This window comes from Salmo salar, chromosome ssa12 (genome assembly GCF_905237065.1).
Source record: "Salmo salar chromosome ssa12, Ssal_v3.1, whole genome shotgun sequence".
NCBI classification, from domain to species: Eukaryota; Metazoa; Chordata; class Actinopteri; order Salmoniformes; family Salmonidae; genus Salmo; species Salmo salar.
This window is the reverse complement of record NC_059453.1, coordinates 46,453,499-46,476,402: the sequence shown is the minus strand read 5'-3', so window position 1 is coordinate 46,476,402 and position 22,904 is coordinate 46,453,499. Positions and strand designations below refer to the sequence as shown.

Sequence of the window (22,904 nt, the reverse complement as noted above, 5' to 3'; positions counted from 1 at the left end):
ACATTCAACCTCAAATGTTGTTTTTTGCCATCATTGTAAGCCTGCCACACACACACACACACACACACACACACACACACACACACACACACACACTATACGATACCTTTATTAAACATAAGAATGAGTGTGAGTTTTTGTCACAACCCGGCTCGTGAGGACCAGGGCACAAATAAAGTAACTTTATTGAGCTACACCAGGTTTTCCCAAACCCCCCAGGGGTACGAGCAAAGCCGTCGGGGGCACGCCAAATAAAAATGTGATTCACATTCATTTAAAAAAAAAAAAAAGAATTTATTTTTATTCACATTTTCAAACAGTCCATTTCTATTTTCCAACGGGGTTATACATTTGGGTGTTTTTTTTCTCGCCTGAGTAGCCTCGTTTCACTGCCAAAAATAAAGTTAAACCATCTAGTGTTCAGCGAAATAACAACACAATGTCAAATACAGGTAGCCTAGTCAAATAATGAACATCCAATCAAATGAACCATTACTCTCTCGTGGGAATTCCACTAACTATCCGTATGTAGCCAAACGTAGCTGCTGCTCATTCCGTTTGCTGGGAAATTGATAAATGGTTAAAAAAAGTAAGGCCCGCGTCCATAGAGACACATACCAGCTCTACTGGTAGTACTGCTACTACCAGCAGTACTACACCTGCGCCTGTCGACGACACAAGTTGTTCTGCTTCCACGAGCACATCCAATGCTAGCATCAGTAATTCTACATATGTTGTTAGCCCAGCTAGCATGGACACTGACAGTTGTGAATCTGATGCAGCCGAAGAGCTACTGCCCCCTTACCTGGGAAAGCACCAAACAACAGACAGGGATGTTGGTCCATCGAAGAGGCGCACATATGATGAGAACTAAATTGATTTGGGGTTCACTTATATTGGAAGTAGTGCCTTTCCTCAGGCACAGTGTGTTATATGTGCAAAAGTACTATCTCACAACTCGATGAAACCTTCACTCTTGCGCAGATATTTAGAAACAAAACATGCCAATTTGAAACTAAGCCACAGGAGTTTTTTGAGCAAGAATTAAGACAACTTTCGAGTAGTAAGTCATGTATAAAATCAACAGATACCATTAATAAGAAGGGACTAGAAGCGTCTTATATGGTAAGCTGCCAAGTGGCTAGGACAGGCAAGCCCCATGCTATTGTGGAGGACTTAATTCTTCATGCTGCCGCAGATATGGCTGGGACAATGCTGGGGGAAATGGCCAAAGAAACTATACAAACAATGTCTTCATCAAACAACACTGTTTCACGACGCATCAGTGACGTGGCAGGAGATGTTTTGAAACAATTAACTGCTTTGCATACAAGCCAGTGAATTATATGTGTTACAGCTGGATGAGTCAACAGACGTGGCGGGCCTGGCACAGCTCCTGGTATATGTCCTTTACGTTTATGGGGGGTCAATTAAGGATGGCATCCTCTTCTGCAAACCACTGGAAACCAGGACAACAAGAGAGGATATTGGACAGCTTTGTAACATCAAATGGCCTTTGGTGGTCAAGATGTGTTGGCATCTGTACTGATGGCGCAAAAGCCATGACAAGGAGACATAGTGGAGTGGTAACGTGCGTACAAGCAGTTGCTCCCGATGCCACTTAGGTACACTGCAGCATCCACCGAGCGGCTCTTGCTGCCAAGGGAATGCCTGACAGCTTGAAAGATGTTTTGGACACTACAGTGAAATGGTCAACTTTGTTAAAGCAAGGCCCCTGAACTCTTGTGTATTTTCTGCACTATGCAATGATATGGGCAGCGACCATGTAACACTTTTACAACATACAGAAGTGCGCTGGTTATCAAGGGGCAAAGTACTGACACGTTTTCTTTACTGACCATAATTTTCACTTGTCTGACCGCATGCATGATGACAAGTTTCTCACACGACTGGCCTATCGGGGTGATGTTTTTTCTCGCCTGAATGATCTGAATCTAGGATTACAGGGAATCTCCGCAACTATATTCAACGTGTGGGACAAAATTCAGGCTATGATTAAGAAGTTGGAGCTCTTCTCTGTCTGCATTAACAAGGACAAAACACAGGTCTTTCCATCATTATTTGATTTTTTTGTGTGCAAATGAACTCAAGCTTACGGACAATGTAAAATGTGATATAGCGAAGCACCTGAGTGAGATGGGTGCGCAATTACGCAGGTACTTTCCCGAAACGGAAGGCACAAACAACTGGATTCGTTATCCCTTTCATGCCCTGCCTCCAGTCCACTTACCGATATCTGAAAAAAAGAACCTCATCGAAATTGCAATTGAATTTAATCAGAAGCCACTGCCAGATTTCTGGTTTGGGCTGCGCTCAGAGTATCCTGCCTTGGCAAATCGCGCTGTTAAGACACTGATGCCCTTTGCAAGCATGTACCTATGTGAGAGTGGATTCTCGGCCCTCACTAGCATGAAAACTAAATACAGGCACAGACTGTGTGAAAAATTATTTAAGACTGAGACTCTCTCCAATACAACCCAACATTGCAGAGTTATGTGCATCCTTTCCAGCACACCCTTTTCATTAACCTGTGGTGAGTTATTCACAATTTTCGATGAACAAATAAGGTTTTATATGTAACATGGTTAAATAAAGAGCAAAATTATTGATTATTATTATATAATTATTGTGCCTGGTCCTATAAAAGCTTTTTGTCACTTCCCACGAGCCGGGTTGTGACAAACTCACACTCATTCTTATGTTTAATAAAGGTATCGTATAGTGTGTGTTTGGCAGGCTTATAATGATGGCAAAAAACAACATTTGAGAGTGCGCTGACCCTGGTGCTAGAGGAGGAACGCAGCTGGAGGTTGAATGTTGGAAGGGGTACGGGACTATAAAAAGTTTGGGCACCACTGAGCTACACAATACATTTTAGACACTTTGGGAGAATTTGGACATGAAATTAGAAAAATCTGTCTAAATCTGATTACTCACATGAGTTCTGGTGATTAGTATTGACAGTACATGGTTTATGATGATGTTATCATATTCAAAAACAAAGTAAAACAAACAGACAACATGAAGATGATGCCATTGCCAGCAAATAAAAATAGACGTTATCCTGTACTATATTCTAACTTCTTTACAGCTATTTGCCAAATGGAATAAAAAAAAAAAATCCAAACATGGGCCGTGTTCTCAGACACAGATTAAGCCTAATCCTGGACTGGAAAGCACTTTAAATGGAGATTCTCTATTGAGCACGCTTTTTAGTCAGGGACTGGGCTTCTGTATCTGGGAAATCAGTCCAAAAAGCATACCAAACCAAAAACAAAACATGAAAGCATATATGTACATGAGGTAATAAATCCCTTGATATATTGCTTATCGGTGTGTTGATCGTGGATGTTGAAACAAGCATCTTGTTTGCCTGACCTGGTGAGCTCTTCTGTCTGAATTCTTCATCCTGCATCTCAATCAGCACTTTAGCCCACCGTCAAATAGAGAAACGAAAAAGGAATCGATGAGGATTGCGTTTTGCCTAGCGTGCATCAAATTATTTGTTTTCTGTCAACGTACAGAGAAAACGCCATCAAGAGCAACAATTGCATGAATACAGACACATAAAACAGACCGGACATGTTTAACAGAACTGCCTCATGTAGGGCAAACATATGCTGCCATGCTGTTTAATTCATGATTAATATCTATGCTTAATTAACAGTAACACTTAAACACTTTAAGACTTGAACATCTAAACACTTTAAGGGGTGGTGACAATGCTAATAATATACTACCACTAGGAGTGTTATAAGACATGTTATGAGAACTCATGAGTTTGACATGAAACTGTTTTATTAAAGAGCTATATAGAGGACAGAGGTTATTACACTGTCATCATCAGTTCAAAGGTTTGTTATAACCTGCTATAGTCAGAGTAATGTCGCTAACCAAATCCTTATGATAGCATTAAGTGACATTATGACCATTGTTATAACTTGTCATTGTCACCTAACTTTTAAACATCAACTACATCAGCAGAACATAATCACCACACTGTCTTTCTCTAATTGTACTGTTCCAAGTTTGTTTCAAATGAACCAAACAGAAAGGTAACAAAGATACCACAGATAACAGAAAAAAAGTATGAAACCCGGGAAAGAACAGAGCAACAAAAGATACAGCACATAACACAACATGCAATTTGAACTCTTACAGCGCATCACACCACACAACAAACTCATTTCCAAGACGGCCGCTTGGATGACATTGCAACACTAAAGCCACAAAGAATAACACATCATTCAAAAGCTAGACGGAACTCAACATATCAAGTACCACAGAAACACACTGCGTAAAGATACTCCTACCTTCCGAGTTTTGGCGCGAGGCAGCGCCCTTAATGCGGAAGGCTTGACGTGCCCGGCTGCGTTCTCCGAAACTCCAACTCTTGGGCACTTTGTTGGGGCTGTCTTCATTGCTGTTGTCAGCGCTGGGGGACCTGTGAATGGGTTGGCCCTGGCCTTGGCCCCCCTGGCCTTGACCCTGGCTGCCTTGTCCACTGGGGCCATGGGGTGAACCTTTCCCTTTGGTCCCTGAGCTCCGGGGACTGGAGAAAACACGCTCCTTCAGGCTGACCTTCTGACTGGAGGAGTCAGGGGATCAAGAGACGTTGAGAGGAGATATGTCATGTTATCGCCACTCAATCAATACAAGTCAGTGTTGTTCTGTGTATTCATGCACACCATGCACATCTTTATTGACCAACTTGCAGTTATGGTAATCAGATGCTATTGATGTTGCAATATTTAGTGGTTTACTAGCCGTACAATGTTCTGGTATTGCATTCATTCAGCCCCAACTGAATATTGTCGGAGTATCACAACAAACGCCTCACAAGTTACTCTAATTGCTTGGCAGTAAGTAATCAGTTAAAATACGCTTTTCAATAAATCTTCTCATTTTATAGGACTTGTCTAATGTTTTGCTTTCGTTGTAAAGCCTTTTTGAAATCGGACAGTGTGGTTAGATTAACGAGAGTCTTGTCTTTAAATAGCTGTAAAATAGTCATATGTTTGAGAAATTGAAGTAATAGGATTTTTACAAGCGTCCCACCTAGCCCATAGAGGTTAAATCACATTTACATAAGTATTCAGTCCCTTTGTTGAAGAACCTTTTGCAGCGATTACAGCCTCAAGTCTTCATGAGTATGACGCTACAAGCTTGGCCCACCTGTATTTGGGGAGTTTCTCCCATTCTTCTCTGCAGATCCTCTCAAACTCTGTCAGGTTGGATGGGGAGTGTCGCTGCACAGCTATTTTCAGGTCTCTCCAGAGATGTAAGATCAGTTTCAAGTCCGGGCTCTGGCTGGGCCACTCAAGGACATTCAGAGACATGTCCCGAAACCACTCCTGCATCGACTTGGCTGTGTGCTTAGGGTCGTTGTCCTGTTGGAAGGTGAACCTTTTCCACAATCTGAGGTCCTGAGCACTCTGAAGCAGGTTTTCGTCAAGGATCTCTCTGTACTTTGCTCTGTTCATCTTTGCCTCGATCCTGACCATTCTCCCAGTCCCTGCCGCTGAAAAACATCCCCACAGCATGATGCTGCCACAACCATGCTTCACCATAAGAATGGTGCCAGATTTCCTCCAGGCGTGACGCTTGGTATTCAGACCAAAGAGTTCAATCTTGGTTTCATCTGACCAGAGAATCTTGTTTCTCATGGTCTGAGAGTCCTTTAGGTGCTTTATGGCAAACTACAAGCAGGCTGCCATGTGCCTTTTACTGAGGAGTGGCTTCCGTCTGGCCACTCTACCATAAAGGCCTGATTGGTGAAGTGCTGCAAAGGTGGTTGTCCTTCTGGAAGGTTCTCCCATCTCCACAGAGGAACTCTGGAACTCTGTTATTGACCATCCGGTTCTTGGTCACCTCCTCACCACGGCCCTTCTCCCCCAATTGCTCAGTTTGGCCAGGCGGCCAGCTCTAGGAAGGGTCTTGGTGGTTCCAAACTTCTTCTATTTATGAATGACGGAGGCCACTGTGTTTTTGGGGGCCTTCAATGCTGCAGAATTTTTTTGGTACCCTTCCCCAGATCGGTGCCTTGACACAATCCTGTCTCGGAGCTCTTCCTTTGACCTCATGGCTTGGTTTTTGCTCTGACATTCAGTCAACTGTGGGACATTATACAGACAGGTGTGTGCAAGTTGTAGAAACATCAAGGATGCTCAATGGAAACAGAATGCACCTGAGCTCAATTTCAAGCCTCATAGCAAAGGGTCTGAAAACGTATGCAAATAAGCTATTTCTGTTTTTTCTTTGCAATACATTTGCAAAAATGTCTAAACCTGTTTTCGCTTTGTCATTATGGAGTATTGTGTGTAGATTGAGAAGGGCAAAAAATTATTAAATCAATTTTAGAATAAGGCTGTAATGTAACAAAATGTGGTTAGAAGTTAAGTGGTGTACTGTATATACAAACAAGTTATTTAGGTCAGAGAGGGGAGAGGTGTGGGTCATGAGGTATTGTTTTATTTGGTTTTTAAAGCTCTTTTAGCAGATTGTAAAATGAGATGGGAGTTCCATGTAACCATGTCTTTATATAAAATGCCTTCAGAAAGTATTCAAACCCCTTGACTTATTCCACATTTTGTTGTGTTACAGCCTGAATTCCAAATGGATCAAATTGATAAAAAACATTCTCCAATCTACAAAAAACATTTTTGCACATTTATTGGAAATTTAATACAGAAATATGTCATTTACATAAGTATTCACACCTCTGAGTCTATACTTTGGAGAAGCACTTTTAGAATTGAATTCAGCTGTGAGTCTTTCTGGGTACATTCTAAGAGTTTTCCACACCTGGATTGTGCAACATTTGGCAAGTATTCTTTTCAAAATTCTTCAAGCTCTGTCAAAATGATTGTTGATCATTGCTAGACAACCATTTTCAGGTCTTGCAATAGATTTTAAAGTAGATTTAAGTCAAAACTGTAACACGGCCAACATTCTTCTTGGTAAGTAACTCTAGTGTAGATTTGGCCTCGTGTTTTAGGTCATTGTCCTGCTGAAAGGTGAATACATCTCCCATTGTCTCGTGGAAAGCAGACTTAACCAGGTTTTCCTTTAGGAATTTGCCTTTGCTTGGCTCTATTACGTTTCTATTCATCCTGAAAAATGAGCCTATCCTTAACGATTACAAGCATACCAATAACATGATGCAGCAACCACTAAGCTTGAAAATATGAGTGGTACTCAGTAATGTGTTGTATTGGATTTGCCACAAACATAAAACTTTGTATTCATGATAAAAAGTTTCCTTCCTCTCCAGCAACTGAGTTAAGAAGGACTCCTGTATCTTTGTAGTGACTCTGTGTATTGATACACCATCCAAAGAGTAATTAATAACTTCACCATGCTCAAAGGGATATTCAATATCTGCTTTTAAATTTTTTTACTACCAATAAGTGCCCTTCTTTGCGAGGCATTGGAAAACCTCCCTGTTCTTTGAGGTTGAATCTGTGTTTGAAATTCATAGCTCGACTGAGGGACCTTACAGATAATTGTTTGTGTGGGGTACAGAGATGCGGTAGTCAGTGCAACTTATTATGTGACTTGTTAAGCACATTTTTACTCCTGAACTTATTTAGGCTTGCCAAAACAAGGGGGTTGAATACTTATTGACTCAAGACATTTTAGCTTTACATTTTTATTCATTTGTTAATGTTTTGTTTTGAAAAACATAATTCCACTTTAACATTATGGGGTAATGTGTGTGACAAAATCCAAGCTGTAACACAACAAAATTTGAAAAAAGTAAAGAGGTGTGAACGCACTGTAACATTGTGCGTTGCATTAAATTTGTATATTGTAGATATGAACCCTCTAAGTTCAGTGAAGTGCAAGGCGTGCTGCTCTATTCTGGGCCAGCTGAAGCTTTCTTAGGTTATTCTTTGCTGCACCTGACCATACAACCGTGAAATAGTCAATATGTGATAAACTAGAGACAGTAGGTCTTATTTGGTCGAGTGTTGGTCACCTTATCTTACAACGAACAAGTGACATGGCTGGTACTCTCAACGTTGGTGACTGTTTTGAACAGTCTTCAGGTTCAGTGTCGACTTTAGAACTGACCAGAAATTTGGGATGGAGATGAGTGAAATAGATTATTTTGACCTCGTTGTAAGATAAGGTTTTGATACTGACCTTGGGGAGGGCTCCGGTTGGGGTTCCTTCCTGTTTGGTCAGGAAACACAAAGACACACAAACAAACAAACAAACAAACAAACAAACAAAACAAACAGATACATACAGTACATTCAATTGTCAATAATCTGTCAAATCTGACATAGTAGTATTGATGCTATATTTTTTATAGAAAAAGTACCACACTATATTTTACATAATGTTTCATAATGCTATAAAGATCTTAGTAGATGATGAATTCGGATTTTGTTTTTGACCTGAATGACAGTCCCGACTTGCTCTTCAGATTTCTTAGTAGATCCAGTTGATTTAGTGGCGGGATCAGTCTACTTATAAATAAAAGACAAAAGATGTGTTGGTGTTACAAGGAAGAAAAAAAACATACCCCAGCACAGCTTTACTGCATATAGAATGGCTTGGTGCTGTTTCAAATGTTCTATATGAATGTATATTATTCCCGATGCAATCCCTGCCATTTATGGGTAGTAGGCCATTTATGGGTAGTAGGTTGTAGATTTCAATTTTGCTTGATTTCATATGCCTCCTTACCAAGAGCTTGAATTCTGTGAGGATGTTTTCAATTGCCCTGTAACCAAAACTAAGATGGCATTTTCATAATTTTTTGGGAATGCAGATAAGAGAATGTGACACAGTAACAAACAACTGCAATTACTATCCCATTCATTAATAGTCCAAAGTTTTGTAAAAGATACTTGTTTTACGTAATATAATGTTCGATTAAACATCACTGTAGTCATACAGCCCTTGAATTCAATTTGACACCCCAACTTTCAAAGTAGCCTGTTGTTCCTTATGAGACAGGCACACTTTAATTTATCTAAGACTTGTAGTACCTATCCAATGGAAATCTTTCCCTGCAGATGAGGTAAAAAGTACCCAGTCCTTCGGGCCCTGGGCCCACAATGCAACAATCAGATATGGCCCAGTTGCAGGCTGTTTGCCTTTTTCCCTTCAGCCATCAATCAATACTCAAGCTAAGTTAGCCATCTATACACCTGGCATAGAACATTCACATTAACAAAGACTAATCACTACCAATATGTTTAGACAAGCCTGTGACATCACCAAGGGGACCAAATAGTCACAAACTAACTGAAATTGTGAACCATATTTCATCAAAATAAAATGTGAAAACATCAGTCTTTTTCATTTGTCTTCATCTGTGTGTGTCTGTGTGTGTGTGTGTGTGTGTGTGTGTGTGTGTGTGTGTGTGTGTGTGTGTGTGTGTGTGTGTGTGTGAATAATGGTATGCCGTGCTGTGTTTTTGTGTGCTATGCCAAGAGAGCGAGAGCAAGATAGAGAACGACAGCGAGTGCGAGTGTGCGCGCGTGAGCTACTGTGCATCTAATATGATGAGAAGATGGTGCTGCAGTGGATTTTGTGTGTTTTCTTTACGCTGATCTTAACTTTTTTTGCACATAATATTTCTACCATAATTTCCTATGACCAAAAACATCTTCTGGATATCAGAACAGTGATCATTAACCTCAATTCTTAACTATATTTTCTTAAAACTGCATTGTTGGTTAAGGGCTTGTAAGTAAGCATTTCACAGTAACAATACTTGTTGTATTGGGCGCAATTGATAAATACAATTTGATTGACGATTTTTACTTCAATGAGTCAGCAGCTGTGGACTGCTCATTCAGGACCAGGCCCTAATCCCCGGGACTCGAAAAAGGAAGAGATGGCGCAAGAGAGGCAAACGAGCAGGCTCCCTGATGAGACTATGCCGGCAAGTAAATAAACCGCCTCTACCGTCCATTCTATTGGCGAACGTGCAATCACTAGAGAACAAACTGGACAAGCTCCTTTCGAGACTATCCTATCAACAGGACTTGAAGCACTGTAATATCCTATGTTTATCTGAGTCGTGGCTGAGCAAGGACATGGATAATATACATCTAGCAGGTTTTTCTATGCATCGTCAAGACCGAATGGCAGCTTCTGGTAAGGTTATGGGGAGGTGTCTGTCTCTGTTAACAACAGCTGGTGTGCAATCTCTAATGTTAAGGAAGTCTTTTGTCCACCCGATTTAGAATACCTCATGAATAGCTGCAGACCATACTATTTACATGTTTCATAGCTGTCTATTTACCACCACAAACTGATGCTGGCACTAAGACCACACTCAACGAGCTGGATATAGCCATAAGAAAACAAGAAAATGCACATACAGAGGTGGCGCTCCTAGTGGCTTGTGATTTTAATGCAGGGAAACTGAAATCTGTGTTACTTAATTTTTACAAGCATGTCACCTTTACAACTAGAGGCGACAAAACTCTAGATCACCTTTACTCCACACACAGAAATACATACAAGGCCCTCCCTGGCCCTCCACTTAGCAAATCTGACCATAAGTCTATCCTACTGATTCCTGCTTACAAGCAAAAACTCAAACAGAAAGTACCAGTGACGCTCTCAATACGGTGGTCAAGTGGTCCGATGAAGCCAATGTTAGGCTACAGAACTATTTCGATAGCACAGACTGGAATATGTTCCGGGATTCATCTGATAACATTACCACATCATGGTACGTACGTACAGACATATATACATATCAATACATGACTAAGATCGAATCCTACTACGCCGGCTCTGATGCTCGTCGGATGTGGCAGGGCTTGCAAACTATCACGGATTACAAAAGGAAACCCAGCTGTGAGCTGCCCAGTGATGCGAGCCTACCAGACAAGCTATATTTCTTCCATGCTCGCTTTGAGGCAAGCAACCAAGCATGAGAACACCAGCTGTTCCGGACGACTGTGTGATCTCACTCTCCGTAGCCGATGTGAGTAAGACCTTTAACTTGTTATGGATAGGGGGCAGTATTTTCACGGCCGGATAAAAAACATACCCGATTTAATCGGTAGTCATTTAGGCAGGTTACCTTAGTGTTCTTGGGCACAGGGACTATGGTGGTCTGCTTAAAACATGTTGGTATTACAGACTCAGACAGGGAGAGGTTGAAAATGTCAGTGAAGACACTTGCCAGTTGGTCAGCGCATGCTCGCAGTACACGTCCTGGTAATCCATCTGGCCCAGCGGCCTTGTGAATGTTGACCTGCTTAAAGGTCTTACTCACATCGGCTGCGGAGAGCGTGATCACACAGTCTTCCGGAACAGCTGGTGCTCTCATGCATGTTTTAGTGTTATTTGCCTCAAAGCGAGCATAGAAGTAGTTTAGCTCATCTGATAGGCTTGTGTCACTGGGCAGCTCTCGGCTGTGCTTCCTTTTGCAGTCTGTAATGGTTTGCAAGCCCTGCCACATCCGACCAGCATCAGAGCCGGTGTAGTACGATTTGATCTTGATGCTTTGCCTGTTTGATGGTTCGTCGGAGGGCATAGCGGGATTTCTTATAAGCTTCTGTGTTAGAGTCCCACTCCTTGAACGTGGCAGGTCTAGCCTTTAGCTCAGTGCGGATGCTGCCTGTGCTTCTGGTTGGGGTATGTACGTACGGTCACTGTGGGGACGACGTCATCAATGCACCTATTGATGAAGCAAATGACTGATGTGGTGTACTCCTCAATACCATCCGAGGAATCCTGGAACATATTCCAGTCTGTGCTAACAAAACAGTCCTGTAGCTTAGCATCTGCTTCCTCTGACCACTTTTTTATTGATCTAGTCACTGGTGCTTCCTGCTTTAATTTTAGCTTGTAGGCAGGAATCAGGAGGATAGAATTATGGTCAGATTTGCCAAATGGAGGGCAAGGGAGAGCTTTGTATGCGTCTCTGTGTGTGGGGTATAGGTGGTCCAGAGTTCTTTTTCCTCTGGTTGCACATTTAACCTGTTAGGGCTAGGGGGCAGTATTGACACGGCTGGATAAAAAACGTACCCGATTTAATCTGGTTACTACTCCTGCCCAGTAACTAGAATATGCATATAATTAGTAGCTTTGGATAGAAAACACTCCAAAGTTCCTAAAACTGTTTGAATGGTGTCTGTGAGTATAACAGAACTCAAATGGCAGGCCAAAACCTGAGAAGATTCTCTACAGGAAGTACCCTGTCTGACCATTTCTTGGCCTTCTTTGTCATCTCTATCCAAAACAAAGGATCTCTGCTGTAACGTGACACTTTCTAAGGCTCCCATAGGCTCTCAGAAGGCGCCAGAACGTTGAATGATGACTTTGCAGTCTATGGCTGAAAAACAGTAGCGCATTTGGTAAGTGGTCGATCTGAGAACAATGAGACGGGCGTGCGCATGCACTTGAAGAGTCCATTTTACTTTTTCAGTCTTTGAACGAAAACAACGACTCCCGGTTGGAATATTATCGCTATTTTACGAGAAAAATCGCATAAAAATTTATTTTAACCTGTTATGGCTAGGGGGCAGTATTTTCACGGCCGGATAAAAAACGTACCCGATTTAATCTGATTATTACTCCTGCCCAGAAACTAGAATATGCATATAATTAGTAGCTTTGGATAGAAAACACTCCAAAGTTTCTAAAACTGTTTGAATGGTGTCTGTGAGTATAACAGAACTCATTTGGCAGGCCAAAACCTGAGACGATTCCATGCAGGAAGTGCCCTGTCTGTCAATTTCTTGGCCTTCTTGATTATCTCTATCCATTACAGGGGATCTCTGCTGTTACGTGACACTTCCTACGGCTCCCATGGGCTCTCAGAAGGCGGCAAAAAGCTGAATCGTGGCTTTGCAGGCTCTGGCTGAAAAAAAGTAGCGCGTTTGGATAGTGGCTGGTCACAGTACTGTGAGACTCAGGCTCGTGCCCGAGTCGACCCCATGCTTTATTTTCTTTCGTCTTTTTACCTAAACGCAGATTCCCGGTCGGAATATTATCGCTTTTTTACGAGAAAAATGGCATAAAAATTGATTTTAAACAGCGGTTGACATGCTTCGAAGTACGGTAATGGAATATTTTGAAATCTGTTGTCACGAAATGCGCCATGCTCGTGACCCTTATTTACACTTCGGATAGTGTCTTGAACGCACGAACAAAACGCCGCTATTTGGATATAACAATGGATTATTTTGAACCAAACCAACATTTGTTATTGAAGTAGCAGTCCTGGGAGTGCATTCTGACGAAGAACACCAAAGGTAATCAAACTTTTCTAATAGTAAATCTGACTTTGGTCAGGGCTAAACTTGGTGGGTGTCTAAATAGCTAGCCGTGATGGCTGGGCTATGTACTCAGAATATTGCAAAATGTGCTTTCACCAAAAAGCTATTTTAAAATCGGACACCTCGATTGCACAAAGGAGTTCTGTATCTATAAATCTTAAAATAATTGTTATGTTTTTTGTGAACGTTTATCGTGAGTAATTTAGTAAATTCACCGGAGGTTTGCGGGGGGTATGCTAGTTCTGAACGTCACATGCTAATGTAAAAAGCTGGTTTTTGATATAAATATGAACTTGATTGAACAAAACATGCATGTATTGTATAACATAATGTCCTAGGTGTGTCATCTGATGAAGATCATCAAAGGTTAGTGCTGCATTTAGCTGTGGTTTTGTTTTTTGTGACATTATATGCTAGCTTGAAAAATGGGTGTCTGATTATTTCTGGCTGGGTACTCTGCTGACATAATCTAATGTTTTGCTTTCGCGGTAAAACCTTTTTGAAATCGGACAGTGTGGTTAGATAAAGGAGAGTCTTGTCTTTAAAATGCTGTGAAATAGTCATATGTTTGAAAAATGGACGTTTTTGTATTTTTGAGGAATTTGTAATTCGCGCCACGCCTATCATTGGATATTGGAGCAGGTGTTCCGCTAGCGGAACGTCTAGATGTAAGAGGTTAAACAGCGTTAAACATGCTTCGAAGTACGGTAATGGAATATTTTGAAAGCTTTTGTCACGATACGCGTCCGCGCGTCACCCTTCGTTACCCTTCGGATAGTGTCTTGAACGCACGAACAAAACGCCGCTATTTGGATATAACTATGGATTATTTGGAACCAAACCAACATTTGTTGTTGAAGTAGAAGTCCTGGGAGTGCATTCTGATGAAGAACAGCAAAGGTAATAACATTTTTCTTATAGTAAATCTGAGTTTGGTGAGTACCAAACTTGGTGGGTGTCAAATTAGCTAGCCCGTGATGGCTGGGCTATCTACTCAGAATATTGCAAAATGTGCTTTCACCGAAAAGCTATTTTAAAATTGGACACCGCGATTGCATAAAGGAGTTCTGTATCTATAATTCTTAAAATAATTGTTATGTTTTTTTGTGAACGTTTATCGTGAGTAATTTAGTAAATTCACCGGAAGTCTTCGGTGGGAATGCTAGTTCTGAACGTCACATGCTGGGTTTTGATATAAATATGTACTTGATTGAACAAAACATGCATGTATTGTATAACATAATGTCCTAGGAGTGTCATCTGATGAAGATCATCAAAGGTTAGTGCTGCATTTAGCTGTGGTTTTGGTTTTTGTGACATTATATACTAGCTTGAAAAATGGGTGTCTGATTATTTCTGGCTGGGTACTCTGCTGACATAATCTAATGTTTTGCTTTCGTTGTAAAGCCTTTTTGAAATCGGACAGTGTGGTTAGATAAAGGAGAGTCTTGTCTTTAAAATGGTGTAAAATAGTCATATGTTTGAAAAATTGAAGTTTTCGGATTTTCGAGGAGTTTGTATTTCGCGCCACGCCCAATCATTGGATATTGGAGTGGTGTTCCGCTAGCGGAACGTCTAGATGTAATTAATATTCACAAGGCAGCAGGGCCAGACGGATTACCAGGATGAGTACTCAGAGCATGCGTTGACCTGCTGGCAAGTGTCTTCACTGACATTTTAAACCTCTCCCATTCTGTAATATCAGCATTCAACACCATACTGCCCTCCAAGCAGCTCAGGACCCTGGGACTGAACACCTTCCAACTGCAACTGGATCCTGGACTTCCTGACGGGGCCCCCAGGTGGTGACGGTAGGCAACAACACATCCGCCACAATGACCTTCAATACGGGGGCCCCTTAGGATTGCGTGCTTAATCCACTCCTGTACTCCCTGTTCACCCACGACTGCATGGCCACGTAAGACTCCAACACCATCATTAAGTTTGCTGATGACATGATGGTGGTTGGCCTGATTACTGACGATGAGACAGCCTATAGGGAGGAGGTCAGTGAGCTGGCAGTGTAGTGCCGGGACAACAACTTCTCCCTCAACGTCAGCAAGACAAAGGAGCTGATAGTGGACTACAGGAAACGGAGGGCCGAGCACGCCCCCATCTACATTGAAGGCTGTAGTGGAGCGGGTCGCGAGCTTCAAGTTCCTCGGTGTCCACATCACTAAGGACTTTACATGGTCCACAAACACCAACACAGCCGTGAAGAAAGCACGACAATAACTCTTCCCCCTCAGGAGGCTGAAAAGAGTTGGCATGGGCCCTCAGATTCTCAAAAAGTTCTACAGCTGCACCATTGAGAGCATCTTGACTGGCTGCATCTAGGGCTGTGGCGGTCCCACGGTGTCACGTCCTGACCAGTATAAGGGGTTATTTGTTATTGTAGTTTCGGGGTTTGTTGGGCTATGTTCATATTTAAGAGGGGTGTTTGTTTAGAGTGTTTCAGGGTTTGTTGGGCTATGTTCTTTGTTCGTCTATTTCTATGTTAGTTCTAGTATGTCTATTTCTATGTGATGTTTATTGGGTGGACCTTCAATTGGAAGCAGCTGCTCCTCGTTGCTTCTAATTGAAGGTCCTATTTAAGAGGGGTGTTTTTTCTATGGAATTTTGTGGGTAGTTGATCCTTGTTTAGTGTTTGTTGCACCTGACAGGACTGTTTTGTTCTTTTTTTGTATACGTATTTAGTTGTTTCTCCTTCTTCAAATAAAAAGAAGATGAGTATACATATTCCCGCTGCATTTTGGTCCAATCCTTACGACACCCGTGACACACGGCAATAGCCTGTTAATTAACATAAACAAGTTTAGCATCTCCAGGCCTCCACCCATACAAGCTGCATTCAAGCCGCTGATGTGCGCTTTAAGAACATCTACATTTAAAGTCTAATAAATCTATTTATACACCATCACAATAAATCCATTATTTATTTTAACCAGGTCTAAAGAAACATTATGATATGAATAACAATTTATTTTTGAAGAACAGAATATGAGTTGGTCTACTGTATGTTATCTGGCAATGCTCAATGCCATAGGCTTGTTCATTTAGCTGAAAAGATATGCTTATAAGTCCTGTGCCATTATTTTACGGACTCCTATTTAAATCTGCGTATTTCTCCAAAGCTCAGTTGTCCTGAGTCTGCACAACACAGCCAGGACCTAGGATCAAAGGAGACACTCAAGTTTGTTAATCCCATATCGCTTGACACATTCATGAAAATAGTAATGGCCTCTAAACCTTCAAGATGCATACTGGACCCTATTCCAACTAAACTACTGAAAGAGCGGCTTCCTGTTCTTGGCCCTTCTATGTTGAACATAAATGGTTCCCAATCCACCGGATGTATACCAAACTCACTAAAAGTGGCAGTAATAAAGCCTCTCTTGAAAAAGCCAAACCATCACCCAGAAAATAAAAAATGATCGATTCTTCCTTTCCTCTTAAAAACTTTTGAAAAGCTGTTGCACAGCAACTCACTGCCTATCTGAAACCAACAATGTATACGAAACGCTTCAGTCTGGTTTTAGACCCCATCATAGCACTGAGACTGCACTCGTGAAGGTGGTAAATTACCTTTTAATGGTGTCAGACCAAGGCTCTGCATCTGTCCTCATGCTCCTAGACCTTAGTGCTGCTTTTGACACCACATTCTTTTGGAGAGATTGGAAACCCAAATTGGTCTACACGGACAAGTTCTGGCCTGGTTTAGATCTTATCTGTCAGAAAGATATCAGTTTGTCTCTGTGGATGGTTTATCCTCTGACAAATCAACTAAGTTTCAGTGTTCCTCAAGGCTCCGTTTTTAGGACCACTATTGTTTTCACTATATATTTTACCTCTTGGTGATGTCATTCGGAAACATAATGTTAACTTTCATTCCTATGCGGACGATACACAGCTGTACATTTCAATGAAACATGGTGAAGCCCCAAAATTGCCCTCCCTGGAAGCCTGTGTTTCATACATAAGGAAGGGAATGGCGGCAAATGTTTTACTATTAAACTCGGACAAAGCGGAGATGTTAGTTCTACGTTCCAAGAAAAAAGAGATCTTCTGTTGGATCTGTCAATTAATCTCGATGGTTGTACAGTCGTCTCAAATAAAACTGTGAAGGACCTCAGCGTTACTCTGAACCTTGATCTCTCTTTTGACGAACATATCAAGACTATTTCAAGGACAGTTTTTTTCCATCTTCGTAACATTGCAAAAATCAAAAACGTTCTGTCCAAAAATGATGCAGATAAATTAATCCATGCTTTTGTCACTTGATCTCAAGGTTTAACTGCTAACCTACAAAACATAACATGGGCTTGCTGCTACCTATCTCTCCGATTTGGTCCTGCCATACATACCTACACGTACGCTACGGTCACAAGACGCAGGCCTCCTTATTGTCCCTAGAATTTCTAAGCAAACAGCTGGAGGCAGGGCTTGCTCCTATAGAGCTCCATTTTTATGGAATGGTCTGCCTATCCATGTGAGAGAAGCAGACTCGGTCTCGACCTTTAAGTCTTTATTGAAGACTCATCTCTTCAGTAGGTCCTATGATTGAGTGTAATCTGGCCCAGGGGTGTGAAGGTGAACAGAAAGGCACTGGAGCGACGAACCACCGTTGCTGTCTCCGCCTGACCGGTTCCCCTCTCTCCACTGGGATTCTAATGCTATTATGTGGGCTGAGTCACTGGTGCTCTTCCATCCCATCCCTAGGAGGGGTGCGTCACTTGAGTGGGTTGAATCACTGACATGATCTTCCTGTCCGGGTTTGGCGCCCCCCTCGGGTTCGTGCCGCGGGGGATATCTTGGTGGGCTATACCCGGCCTTATCTCAGGGTAGTAAGCCTAGTGGTTAGAGCGTTGGAATAGTAACCGTAAGGTTGCAATTTCGAATCCCCGAGCTGACAAGGTACAAATCTGTCGTTCTGCCCCTGAACAAGGCAGTTAACCCACTGTTCCTAGGCTGTCATTGAAAATAAGAATTTGTTCTTAACTGACTTGCCTAGTTAAATAAAGGTAAAATAAAAAATAAAAAAAAGTTGGTGGTTGAAGATATCCCTCTTGTGGTGTCGAGGTGTGTGATTTGGCAAAGTGGGTGGGGTTATATACTGCCTGGTTGGCCTGTCTGGGGGTATTGTTGGACGGGGCCACAGTGTCTCCCGACCCCTCCTGTCTCACCCTCCAGTATTTATGCTGCAAAAGTTTGTGTCGGGGGGCTAGGGTTAGTCTTATATGTGAAGTATTTCTCCTGTCTTATCCGGTATCCTGTGTGAATTTAAGTATGCTCCCTATAATTCTCTCTCTCTCCCTCCCCTCCCGGAGGACCTGAGCCCTGTGACCATGCCTGGCCTGATGACTCCTTGCTGTCCCTAGTCCTCCTGCTCCAGTTTCAACTGTTCTGCCTGCGGCTATGGAACCCTGACCTGTTCACCGGATGTGCTACCTTGTCCCGGACCTGCTGTTTTCGACTCTCTCTCTCTCTCTCTCTCTCTCTCTCTCTCTCTCTCTCTCTCTCTCTCTCTCTCTCTACGTCACCTGCTGTTTCTAACTCTGAATGCTCAGCTATGAAAAGCCAACTGACATTTACTCTTGAGGTGCTGAACTGTTGCACCCTCTACAACCACTGTGATTATTATTATTATTATTATTATTATTATTATTATTATTTGACCCTGCTGGTCATCTATGAACGTTTGAACATCTTGGCCATGCACTGTTATAATCTCAACCCGGCACAGCCAGAAAAGGACTGGCCACCACTCAGACTCTTGTTCCTCTCTAGGTTTCTTCCTAGGTTCCTGCCTTTGTAGGGAGTTTTTCCTAGCCACCGTGCTTCTACATCTGAATTGCTTGTTGTTTGGGGTTTAAGGCTGGGTTTTTGTATAGCACTTTGTGACATCGGCTGATGTAAAAAGGGCTTTATAAATACATTTGATTGATTGATTTGATTGATTTTATATTATATGATTTTATAGTAAAAACAATATAATTGAACTTAGCTGAATAAAATAGAAAGGATATTATTTCCATTCTGGAGCATGTGCACATATGAAGTGTTTATGTTGAGCATAAAAGTGATCATTTGAAACAGGTCCTATACGCTAGATTTAGAGTTACTTGGCAACTTTAGCTGTGAATGATACAACCCTTAGAAATCAAAACATATATGGGCTGCATGATGCAACTATAGGCTATTGATGATTTGAGAAAGTCAGGGGGAAAAAGCTTGGGCTCCGTTTCTTGCTTCAGGCTGCACAGCTATTCAGTCATCAAGTGATCATATTGTCACCCATCGGACTATTCTCAAATGAATCTTTTCTTTACTAATATGTCAAATTAGTTTCGATTTAGAATGGCCCGTCAATGGGCAGGGGGGGCAAGGGGAAAACATACATGTCATCCATATGCACTCGAATAATGGAGGACGTGCGCATTCCACCGCTACGTTATTTCAAGGATGGCGGACAGGATACTTCGGGTTAATAACAGAAATGTGCTTAATATAAGCAGCTGAGAAAGAAATCTAAAAACACCGATTTCACTCCACACATCAACCACTGTTTGAGGAGCATGCTCTCGGCTGCGTGACAGGTGATATTCCGCCCAAAATCTGTATGTCATGGGCTCTCCAGCCCTGTTCCTGCAGTTACCCAATGCTTCGTGAACATCGATAGTAAAATGTTTTCACAACAAAACATATATCACTAAACTGTTGACGACCCCTTTACGTGCTTGAGAAAGGAATGAAGGAGATAGAAATGCATGGTGGTGATATTCTGTAGCTGAAAGGTAATGTGTCAGTATATTAATTATAAAATTATAAAACATTCCCTATTACTAGGCTACTGAAAAGTTAACTGTAAGGCGCCATGTACAATCCATGAACCAAATACATTTCCTAGGGTTATACGTTCTCTCAGACTCGTGGATAGACATTTTGGAGCATGGCATAAAGCAACCCAGTCCAATCTGTATGCATAACAATACAGTCCACTATTTTATTGCGGTGTGGCGGTACCGCAACAGCCCTAGCTGCATCACCACTTGGTATGGCAACTGCTTGGCATCCGACTGCATGGCGCTACAGATGCTAGTGCGTATGGCCCAGTACATAATTCTTTTTCTCACCAATCTACACACAATACCCCATAATGACAAAGCAAAAACAGGCTTTTTAGACATTTTTGCTAATTTATTTAAAATAAAAAACTGAAATATCACATAAGTATTCAGACCCTTTACTCAGTACTTTGTTGAAGCACCTTTGGCAGGGATTTACAGCATCGAGTCTTCTTGGCTATGACGCTACAAGCTTGGCACACCTGTATTTGGAGAGTTTCCTTCCATTCTTCTCTGCAGATCCTCTGAAGCTCTGTCAGGTTGGATGGGGAGCATTGCTGTACAGCTATTTGCAGGTCTCTCCAGAGATGTTAGATCAGGTTTAAGTCCGGGCTCAGGCTGGGCCACTCAAGGACATTAAGAGACTTGTCCTGAAGCCACTCCTGCATTGTTTGGGCTGTGTGCTTAGGGTCATTGTCCTGTTGGAAGGTGAACCTTCCCCCCCAGTCTGAGCTCCTGAGCGCTCTGAAGCAGGTTTTCATCAAGGATCTCTCTGTACTTTCCTACATTCATCTTTGCCTCGATCCTGACTATTCTCCCAGTCCCTGCCGCTGAAACACATCCCAACAGCATGATACTGCCACCACCATGCTTCACCGTAGGGATGGTGCCAGGTTTCCTCCAGACGTGATTCTTGGCATTCAGGCCAAAGAGTTCAATCTTGGTTTCATCAGACCAGATAATCTTGTTTCTCATGGTCTGAGAGTCTTTAGGTGCCTTATGGAAAACTCCAAGCGGGCTGTCATGTGCCTTTTATTAATGAGAAGTGGCTTCCGTCTGGCCACTCTACCATAATGGCCTGATTGGTGGAGTGCTGCAGAGATGTTTGTCCTTCTGGAAGCTTCTCTCATCTCCACAGAGGAACTCTAGAGCTCTGTCAGTGACCATCGAGTTTTGGTCACCTCCCTCACAAAAGCCCTTCTCCCCCGATTGCTCAGTACCTTTCCAAATCATGTCCAATTTATTGAATTTACCACAGGTGGACTCCAATCACGTTGTAGAAACATCTGAAGGATGCTCAATGGAAACAGGATGCACCTGAGCTCAATTTCGAGTCTCATAGCAAATGGTCTGAATACTCATGTAAATAAGGTATCCGTTATTTTCTTTAAATACAAATTCTAAAAACCTGTTTTTCGTTTTTGTCAATATGGGGTATTGTGTGTACATTGCTGAGGAAAATGTTTTATTTAAGCAATTTTAGAATAAGGCTGTAACATAACAAAAAGTGAAAGAAGTCAAGGGGTCTGAAAACTCTCCGAAGGCACTTTATATCTACATACAGTTGAAGTCGGAAGTTAACATACACTTAGGATGGAGTCATTAAAACTTGTTTTTCAACCACTCAAGACATTTGTGAACAAACCATAGTTTTGGCAAGTCGGTTAGGACATCTACTTTGTGCATGACACAAGTAATTTTTCCAACAATTTTTTACAGACAGATTATTTCACTGTATCACCATTCCAGTGGGTCAGAAGTTAACATACACTAAGTTGACTGTGCCTTTAAACAGCTTGGAAAATTCCAGAAAATGATGTCATGGCTTTAGAAGCTTCTGATAGGCTAATTGACATCATTTGAGTCAATTGGAGGTGTACCTGTGGATGTATTTCAAGGCCTACCTTCAAACTCAGTGCCTCTTTGCTTGACATCATGGGAAAATCTAAAGAAATCAGCCAAGACCTCAGAAAAAAAGTTGTAGACCTCCACAAGTCTGGTACATCCTTGTGAGCAATTTCCAAACGCTTGAAAGGTATCACGTTAATCTGTACAAACAATAGCACGCAAGTATAAACACCATTGGACCACGCAGCCGTCATACCGCTCAGGAAGGAGACGCGTTCTGTCTCCTAGAGATGAACGTACTTTGGTGCCAAAAGTGCAAATCAATCCCAGAACAACAACAAAGGACCTTGTGAAGATGCTGGAGGAAATAGGTACAAAAGTATCTATATCCACAGTAAAACGAGTCCTATATCGACATAACCTGAAAGGCCGCTCAGCAAGGAAGAAGCCACTGCTCCAAAACCGCCATCAAAAAGCCAGACCACTGCACATGGGGACAAAGATCGTACCTTTTGGATAAATGTCCTCTGATCTGATGAAACAAAAATAGAACTGTTTGGCCATAATGACCATCGTAATGTTTGGAGGAAAAAGGGGGAAGCTTGCAAGCTGAAGAACACCATCCCAACCGTGAAGCAGTTGTGGGGGTCTTTGCTGCAGGAGGGACTGGTGCACTTCACAAAATAGATGGCATCATGAGGGAGGAATATTATGTGGATTTATTGAAGCAACATCTCAAGACATCAGTCAGGAAGTTAAAGCATGGTCGCAAATGGGTCTTCCAAATGGACAATGACCTCAAGCATACTTCCAAAGTTGTGGCAAAATGGCTTAAGGACAACAAAACCAATGGAAAATGTGTGGGCAGAACTGAAAAAGCGTGTGTGAGCAAGGAAACCTCCAAACCTGACTCAGTTACACCAGCTCT

General features: G+C 42.0%; 1 protein-coding gene across 1 annotated transcript in view; it reads right to left on the bottom strand.

Annotated features, from left to right (window-relative positions):
• LOC106565271 (potassium voltage-gated channel subfamily KQT member 2) overlaps positions 1-22,904 on the bottom strand; it is a 108,991-nt gene that overhangs the window by 21,686 nt on the left and 64,401 nt on the right. The window contains exons 9-12 of the mRNA XM_014132186.2: positions 8,427-8,498; positions 8,170-8,199; positions 4,335-4,609; positions 3,400-3,447 (exon numbers count right to left, since the gene is read on the bottom strand). Of these exons, the coding sequence (XP_013987661.1) occupies positions 3,400-3,447; positions 4,335-4,609; positions 8,170-8,199; positions 8,427-8,498 (425 nt within the window). The remainder of the gene's footprint in view (positions 1-3,399; positions 3,448-4,334; positions 4,610-8,169; positions 8,200-8,426; positions 8,499-22,904) is intronic.